This window comes from Panicum virgatum, chromosome 8K (genome assembly GCF_016808335.1).
Source record: "Panicum virgatum strain AP13 chromosome 8K, P.virgatum_v5, whole genome shotgun sequence".
Lineage (NCBI taxonomy): Eukaryota > Viridiplantae > Streptophyta > Magnoliopsida > Poales > Poaceae > Panicum > Panicum virgatum.
Genome location: NC_053143.1, coordinates 30,358,725 through 30,368,138, shown reverse-complemented (window position 1 = coordinate 30,368,138; position 9,414 = coordinate 30,358,725). Strand labels below are relative to the sequence as shown.

The 9,414-nt window shown below is 46.2% G+C and overlaps 1 protein-coding gene across 1 annotated transcript; it reads right to left on the bottom strand.

Annotated features, from left to right (window-relative positions):
- Window positions 1-988: 988 nt before the first annotated feature.
- LOC120644391 (11-beta-hydroxysteroid dehydrogenase A-like) lies at window positions 989-8,376 on the bottom strand. The gene is made up of 6 exons (XM_039921016.1): window positions 7,894-8,376; window positions 5,117-5,309; window positions 2,781-2,866; window positions 2,206-2,337; window positions 1,720-1,884; window positions 989-1,635 (listed from the first exon to the last, which is right to left on the bottom strand). Exons 1-6 carry the CDS (start codon window positions 8,089-8,091, stop codon window positions 1,339-1,341), a joined length of 1,071 nt encoding a protein of 356 aa, XP_039776950.1. The 5' UTR covers window positions 8,092-8,376; the 3' UTR covers window positions 989-1,338.
- Between the last annotated feature and the right edge of the window lie 1,038 nt (window positions 8,377-9,414).

Below are 9,414 nucleotides of genomic sequence, written 5' to 3'. Positions count from 1 at the left end.
AACCCATTGTCCAATCCCTTTCCAGGAAACAGCCAATGCAACAAGCCTCCTGCAGACATATTCCAGTGGTAGCGAAGGTGCCCTGCTACCTCTGGTAAAGATATCTTGTCTCTATCAATGTATGCCATTGCTTCCCTACCTCCAAGATACTGTATCTTTTTGCCAACATTGACAAAACCCACCCCAGAATGGTACCTCATTGGAAGTGTATGTAGAACATCCATGCCTCAACCGATAACTCCCAACCTACAAGCGATTAAGAAGAAAGGCATGCTCAGCGTCAAAGATTATTCAGTTCGTACTCCAATAAACAACACTGACGTCAAAATGCAATGAATTTCTCCAATTAAATATTGCCAACCGATGATTAAAATACACCTAAACCGAAGCCTGACATCCAAGATCTACTACAGAATTCCTCGGATCTACCAAAAGTACCTAAACTATAGATGCCTGACCATGTATGGAAGCCAAAATTTACTGTTTCAACCACAGGCCGTTACATCCTCCAATGCTGGTGACTCATGCGCCCAAGATGGGGATGCCAATGCTCTGTCGGGGACCGAGCCTGTCCCCGCCGCCGCCGGAGAAGAACGAGAGGAAAGGGAGGAATGGGGAATGGAGGCGGATAGGCAACGTACGGCGGCGTCATGGGTGTATTTGGGCTGCTATTAGCTGACAAGTGGGCCCGTGCCACGTGAGATGATCGGCGTGGTTCCACGTCGGACAAAATAGCCATCAAATCCGCTTGGGGAGGTCACGTGACCGGTTTTAGAGGTCCGAGGAGCCTAGTAGGATGGTTTTTTTGTCCAAGGGCAAAAGCAGATTCGGCTAGAAGTACAGAGAGGCAAAAAGAACTTTTTCCTTTCAGGATTGCCAGCATGTCTCTAGTCACACTGTCTAACAAAAACAGAAAAGCTAGCTCACTCTGGAATTGCTTCGCCTCTTTCCAAAGAAAACTAGATTTTCTAACTTGGGAACTAGGTAGTACCAGATATTCAAACTTGTTGATAACACATTGTTGATAACAAATGTTGTTTAGATACATCAACTTTTGCAATTTGCATCTAGACCCCACTTTTATCACGGGGCCCAGATACCACCAATAAACATTCGTATTAATTCACATCACATTGATCACGTGTAAACTGTAAATCAAAGAGAGAAGAAGAACAAGAGAAAACTGAAAAATAAGACGAATAAAAAATGCAGGTCATCCCATCATGCATCCATCTCACCGGCCCCCTTGATCTTCTGATCCGTCTACTAATCCAACAACAGACCATGCATGTTTATATATATAACAAATTTATGTGGCGAACGCCTTGACGAGTCCAGTCAGTTAGCTGCCATGGTGGCCTCGGAGCGGATGGTCTTGGGGTATAGGAACTTCGTCCCGCCGACGGCCTCGAGGATCTTCTTGCTCAGCGCGGCGCCGCCGTCCTGCTCCCCGGACTTGGACACGTAGAACGTCCGGGAGAACCAGTCCACCAGCTCCGGCGCCGCGCACATCACCATGTGGAACGGCCAGTACCACCCTGGCCACGTCACGTAGTGGTCCCCGCGCCGCACGCTCGCCACCACCACCGCCGCCAGGGACTCCGTCTTGCCCACCGGCATCGGCCCGACATTAATCTGCACACAGTACATGTTCATCAATGGTAAAAATATATACAGTGTATGTTGAGGAGAGGAGAGGAGAGGAGAAGAGCTTATTACGTCGCGGGCCTCCTCGTCGATGCCGACATGGCCGTCCTTCTGGAGGCCCTTGCCCTTGGTGAGGTTGGAGACGACGTACCCCGGCATGAGGATGGTGACCCGGACGTGGGACCCCAGCTCAGCCCTCAGGGTCTCGTAGAACCGAATCACAGCTCCTTTGCTGGCCTGAAAAAATATACAATCCAAAGTCAAGAGCTGATGTCTAGACCTATTGCGATCTGAATTCAAAATCAATGTCGCATATATCTTATATCTGGAGAAATAAAAGAAAGAATTTGTGTTCATGTAGGGCACTCAATTGACTGACGTAGTGACAGTGTGACACATGCATCCATTCAAGCTAGGTAGCTGAAATAAATTATATCGTCTGATCATTCTAGATCGCCAGGCTGCTTGTCAGTAATTAGATCACCAGATTCATCTGTAGTTGTTGTAGTTAGCGCACCCACACAGGGTGTTCGGTGAGCAGATTTAGTAGTAGCTTACGTTGTAGAAGCTCATCCTGGCGGTAGGCACCCTGCCAGCGACGGAGGAGGTGGCAACGATGTTTCCGCGGCTAGCCTTGAGGTATGGCAGCGCGAAGTAGGTCGGGTAAACGGCGCCCCAGAAGTTTAGATCCTGCCGGCATACACCCCCAAACAAAATATTCAGGTAACAGAAAAGTTGGCGTCAAAAAAAAAAGGAATAACACAAAGATTTTTTAGATGTCAAAATTATTGATGACACCAAATTGACTTAAAATGCGGTATAAATTTGAAAGCTAATCCAAATTAATTGGCTGGCAGTAGCGTTTAAGGCTCTACAGTGGAGCACTAGACCATTGGAGAGAATGCTGTGGTTGATTGGCACATATAAATGCATCATAACAGTGTGTGAGTAGGACGTGAATCTAAGAATCCAAGAACTTCTTAGGTTCGAAAATCAGAAGAAAAAAAAGGATACAATGGGTCCTAACATTTTTGTCGAGTTGATCACAGGTTCGAAAATCAGCAGAAAATAATCTGGTATTTCTCAAGAAAAATTCCAAAGGTAAGCGTAGTTTGGTCGAGTTGATTTCTTACGATCACATTGTGGAAGGCGGTTATGTTTGTGATTTCTTCAAAAAAGCAGCTGGACCAGATCCCCGCGTTGGCAACCAGGTGGTTGACTGTGGAAGCATACATCACAATCAGTACGAATTGCAAATGACAAGAAATTAAGAAACACAACATTTGCATTGAGTATCACGCTAGCTGAGTCAAACTATTTTAACATCAAATACAAATATTCTCATAAAGTATATAAATTGGTAGCAAAACATATGTTTCTTCGAACCATTTCACTATCAAACGAAAAAAACTGCAATAATTTGGAAAATGTTGTAAGATCGATCGATTATTATTCCCTTTATTTACACTTGAATAATTATAGCTACTCTTTTTAGTTTCTGATATTCTCTTAAATTGCTTGGTAGGATTAAACAAAAATGATTAACAGGTTGATGGATCCTGTTGCCGGTACTTCTTTAGGCTGGCTTTTGAGTAGCTCTCACATTCCTATCAACCAAATTGGGGGACAAGACCTTCACTTCACTATCCCTGAATGCAATTTGCACACACATGGTCCTGAGCCAGCTACCCTCATCTACCAGTGACCTGGACTGTATCAAGGGTTTGATGATTGCAAGGAATTTCATTTATTAGTTTAGTTGTAACCAGTTATTCCAAAAAAAAATGAGCATAGGCCCTATTACCTCCCAAGTAGATGGTACCACTCCCCAATCAATTAGTAGACAATTTTTTTTCTTTGTTAGGTGCTATTAGTTGTGAGATCCCTTGGTGTATGCTCTTTGCTGATGATGTGGTGCTAGTTGGCGAGAGTAGGGCAGGGGTTAATAGGAAGTTAGAGCTGTGGAGACGCACGTTAGAGTCGAAAGGGTTCGGACTTAGTAGGACCAAGACCGAGTATATGATGTGCGATTTCAGCGTGACTAGGCATGAGGGGGGAGATGTTAGTCTAGATGGGCAAGTGGTGGTCCAGAAGAATACTTTTCGGTATTTAGGATCGGTGCTACAAAAGGATGGCGACATTGATGAAGATGTTAGGCATAGAATTTCAGCTGGCTGGTTGAAATGGCAGCAAGCTTCTGGCATCTTTTGTGACAAGAGGGTGCCACAAAAGCTAAAAGGCAAATTCTATAGGACAGCAATTCGTCCGGCGATGTTATACGGTGCTGAATGTTGGCTTACAAAAAGGCGACATGTCCAGCAACTGAGTGTAGCAGAGATGCGGATGTTGCGGTGGTTTTGCGGGCACACAAGGAGGGATAGAGTCCGGAACAAAGTTATTCGAAATAGGGTCGGGTGGCACCAATTGAGGAGAAACTTATCCAGCATCGGCTGAGATGGTTTGGACATGTCCAACGAATGCCTCCTGAGGCGCCGGTGCGTAATGAGGTTCTTGAGCGTGTCGATAATGTACAGAGGGGTAGAGGTAGACCTAAACTGACGTGGGATGAGTCGGTTAAGAGAGGCCTTAAGGATTTGAATATTTCTAAAGAGATAGTTTTGGATAGGAGCGTTTGGAGACTAGCTATCAATGTGCCTGAACCTTTAACTTATTTCTTTCGGGTTTCATCTCTAGCCTACCCCAACTTGCTTGGGGAAAAAGGCTATGTTGTTGTTGTTGTTAGGTGCTATTAGTTGTGTCTTAGTACTATAGAGAATTGTGCGCGAGAGCCTCTCTTTAGACGGTTTCTAGCTAGATTTTGGAAGTCCCTCTTGAGTATTGAAATTGGGTTATCTTATGACCCTAGATGTTGTGTCATCTATCTAGGGAACCAACACTAAACGCTTGCACACGCAACAAATGATTCATCAAACACAGGCATTTAATTTAGTAGTAGAAGACCACATGTATAGTCCCTGCTTTGACTTTGTTGAATCGTAGTACAAGACAGTAGCTTCACTACCGGATTCAACAGCTCTACCCGACTACTCCATTACCCAGCCCTGATTCAGTTGACTACTGGAAGAGAGGAAGCTGATCACGGACGCGTGAAATGACTCGAGAACGTTGCCTCTTCCCCAAAAAAAAAAAAAAAACTCGAGACAGTTGCACCCCTAGCTAGGTTGTGCAGTTGGGTTGTTCAGTAAACTATGCTGGTACTGTCCATCACTAGTCCTATCAATTAAGCAGCAGCTAGTGACATCTGCCAACCGGCAAGATATGATCCTTGCACTGGCGGCGACACTTCGGCCACCATAACCACTCAACACCTCGCGTGACGTCCTTGTTAACTTCGTAAAAGTCGTGTTCGTACAGCATTTAATATAAGCAGCAGGAAATTTAATTATCTGAGATGTATTATATATATATGCATATATATAAATATATCATTATTAATCGATGCACGTACGTTTGCCGAAGTGTGCGACGGTCTCCTCGACGGCGCGCTTGGCGTCGTCCACCTTGGTGATGTCGGCCGGCACGACCAGCACGCCGGGCGCGCCGAGGTCGCGCGCCGTCTTGGCCACGGCGCGCAGCGCGATCTCCGTCCGCGCCACCAGCGCCACGCACGCGCCCTGCCTCGCGTACTCGTACACCAGGTGCTGGACATGTATATCATCAGCAGCTTCGATATCATAGGATCGATACGCTGCAGATCGATGTTCAGCAAATAAAATAGCACAAAAGCCAAATCTTAATTTCACTCGTTTTAATTTCTGCAGCACTTATATCAGCATACTGCCCTTTCAGAATCCTATGTGTAACACGCTCTGACGGAAAGGATGGATTTCGATCTAATTAACTAAATTGTTAGGCTTTTAAACAAAGACGAGTGAATTTTGTATAATTATTCCGTTCCGAGGATTCTGAAAAGCATGTAGTGCTCCTGTTTGCTATCGCTGTACACGTATCTGTCCTCACTCTCGGATGGGTACCCTTCTAGCTTGTACTGTGTCGATCTGGCACCGTTTGGTTCACATCACGAAATGAAGGTGGGAGGACAGGGAACAGTAACTATTAGGTCTCGGAGCTATAGCAGACAGTGTTACGACTGACGGTTCAGGGGGCGCCATGAATGGGCTTGCTGCGTTGGTTCCAGCGACTGTAGAACAACAGGCAGCTGGAGCTCAGGAGCTAGCAATCGATCAGCGTGCTGTCAGCTGGGGATTAGGGGCTGTTTAGTTCCAAAAATAAAAATTTTTGGATGTCAAATCGCATGTTTGACCAGATGTCGGGAGGGTTTTTCGAACACTAATTAAAAAACTAATTTCAGAACTCACTTGGAAACCGCGAGACGAATCTTTGGAGGCCTTTGACCGCATCATTAGCACATGTGGGTTACTATAGCACTTATGGCTAATCATGCATTAATTAGACTCAAAAGATTCGTCTCGTCGTGTACATCCAAATTGTGTAATTAATTTTGTTATTTAATTACATTTAGTGCTTCATACATGTGTTCAAAGGGAAGTTGAAAATTTTTGAGAACTAAACGGGCACTTAGTTGTGTACTCCAAGAACTACAAGCAATGCAAGCACAGTTTCCGGAGAGCTCCATGCATGCAGGCTGCCAGGAGTTATGAGACGGCCGGTGCAAAATTTATGACCTAGCAATCAACATTTCCCACAGTGAACTTACTAGGTCTTGTTTAGGGGGCGTTTAGTTGAGTTTGGTGAAAATTTTTGGGTGTCACGTCAATATTTGACCAGATGTCGGGAGGGTTTTTCGAACACTAATTAAAAAACTAATTTTAGAACTCACTTGGAAACCGCTAGACGAATCTTTTGAGGCCTTTGACCGCATCATTAGCACATGTGGGTTACTGTAGCACTTATGGCTAATCATGCACTAATTAGGCTCAAAAGATTCGTCTCGTCGTGTACATCCAAACTGTGTAATTAGTTTTGTTATTTAATTACATTTAGTGCTTCATACATGTGTTTAAAGGGGAGGTGAAAATTTTTGGGAACTAAACGGGGCCTTACTTCCCTTCAAAATTCCAAAATTTTATAAGATTTCCCATCACATCGAATGTTTTAACACATGCATGAAGTATTAAATGTAGTCAAACAAAATAACTAATTACACAGTTTGTCTATAATTTGTGAGACGAATCTTTTAAGCCTAGTTAACCTATGATGAGACAATAATTACTAAATACAAATTAAAGTGCTACAGTGCTTTACACCCAAAAATTTACGCATTTAAAATAGGACCTAGGTCTCTTTGGGTTTTTTTTCTAGAAGTCAAACAACATTTATAAGCTTGTTCAATAATTAGTCAAATAATTTGCATGCTATTTCAAGATTAAAAGTTGTAGTGTGACGACTAGATTTAGATTCCGTCATAATTGGATCGTGTGTGCACGTCACAATCGACAGAGGTGCAGATTTTGTGTGAGGCCCAGTAGTAGTAGACTAGCTAGCTAGTAGCCCGGAGAAGAATGCAGCAGCTAACCTTTTTGTGAGCTTCAGATTCAGGGAAGCACAAAGGTAGGTCACCAAAAATCAAAACTTCTCCCACATGGTTTCTAAACAAGCGTGTTTAGATAATTTTGCATTTTTCGTTTTTTGATGGAAATTTTCAATATTTGAAATATTAAATGTAGACTAATTACAAAATTAATTATAGATTTCGTCTGTAAACTACGAGACGAATCTAATTAGCCTAATTAATCCATCATTATAGCATGTTTACTGCAGCGTTACTGTAGCAGTTTAGTGTCTAATCGCGTCCTGATTAGGCTCATTAAATTCGTCTCGTGATTTACAGTACATTTGTATAATGCGATTTATTTTTCGACTATATTTAGTACACCATGAAAATAATTTACAAAAAAATTGCGTTTTGCGTTTACACCATCTAGACACGGCCCAAGTCAAAAAAAAAAAAACGCACGTCCAAAATGTAAAAGAAGCCAGGGACTAAGAAGCAGGCGACTCTCTGAAACCATAAACGACGTGCACGTACAAGCATTCACGCGTGGTAAAAGAGTAAAAGACATCGTCAGGCTCTGACATCTGGCCCCGGCCGGGTCGTCATCTTCTTCGCTAGAGCAAATGCGCTCAGCAGACATCTTATCCCAGAAGACAGAGGAGGGGACCGTACGTGCAGTGCAGTGGGGAGCTAAAGCTAATAACGGAGCGGCGTCAGTGACTGCATTGAGTACGGTGGAGTGGACTGACCTCGCCGATGCCGGAGGAGGCGCCGGTGACGAGCACGACCTTGCCGCGGAGGTCCTCGCCCCTGGCGAACGGGCGGACGAACACGCGGGCGAGGAGGCGGCAGACGGAGGCCGCCGGGAGGTAGACGAGGAGTACCAGCGCGAGGCCAGCGTGCATGAAGCAGCTCAGGAGCACGTTCACAGCCGCCTCCTTGCTCATCTTGCCGGCCGGCCTACACCGATCTCCGCCGCGCGCGCGCTCCCCTCTTCCCTTCTACTTAGCTTCTTTGCCTCGGCGCCCGGCCGGCCGAAGCAATGGCCGTGGCGGTGTCGGAGCTGGGGAAGAAGGAGGTTCCGTTTCAGGTGGAGGAGAGGCGGCGGCGGTGGCGGGCGGTGTGGGAGCCCGTGGGGGTGCGTATTTATGGGCTACTGCCGGCTGGCTGGGGAGAGGAGAGGAGAGCACCCGTGGGCCGTGGCTGGGAATTGCATTGATGGGTGGGTGGGAGTTGCTGCACCTATAGGGGAACGCCGAACGCATACGATATATAATACTACTGCAATTTCTTTCTTTTTCCTCTCGACGGCCACCCGTGGAGTGGTGGTGGTGGTGGTCGATGTACAGGAGCGAGCCTCGTTGGCTTGGCTGGTGGTGATGGGATGGGATGGGATGGGATGCAACCTCAGACGACGGGGTCCAAATCCGCGTAGTGTTGCGGCCAGGGAGGTCGATTGATCAGCGGCGGTGGCCGGAGTAAATGCCGGCCGCCGCCGCCGTCGTCACGGCGAGCTGGATCAGCCATGTCCATTTCGAGTTGCGACCCACGGGCGCCGCGCGGCCGGCCGGCCTTCCAGTATGCCCTAGATTGTTGGAGATCTCGATAGGTTTTGGCGTGCGCCCGTGCTTAACGACGATTGTTACCATGGTAAAATCACAAGACGTACGCCTACGAACCTGATGATCGATGGAGGCATGCATGCATCGACTGCAGAGGGTGTATGCGCAGCCACTGCGGTGCTGCCAGGACGTGCTACGGCCCGGGTAAGACCAGTCCCAACCTGAAACTACCAGAGTAGTTTCCATAGCTGCCAACGGAGCAAGAAACCTCACGTGGAAACTGCTTTACCCAACGCAGAGACACCTGCATGCGAGCCTAGCGTGTTTCCCAGTGCAAGCCTAGCACATTTCCCTCTCACATATCACCTCGTTGCTCACGTCGACATAACTTCTTTATATACCTTGCCACCTCATCAAAACGCCTACATGGCAGCAACATTAATTGCAGGAAACGATCCTACATCACCGCGTTGGGACTGGCCTAAAAACCAGCAGGCGGGGAAGAGTCTAGAAGTCATCTGCATCATGCCCACCTAACAACTGCAAGAATTTACTGTCTCTAGATCGATCGAGCACAGCCCTAGCTAGCTGCACAGTGGTAAATATAGGATTAAATGCGACAGACTTCTCTTGAGGAAAGCTGAAAGCCGCTGACGGAGTCACGGTCAAATTGATGGATTCAATTGTTGTTGGGATGGAGCACTCACA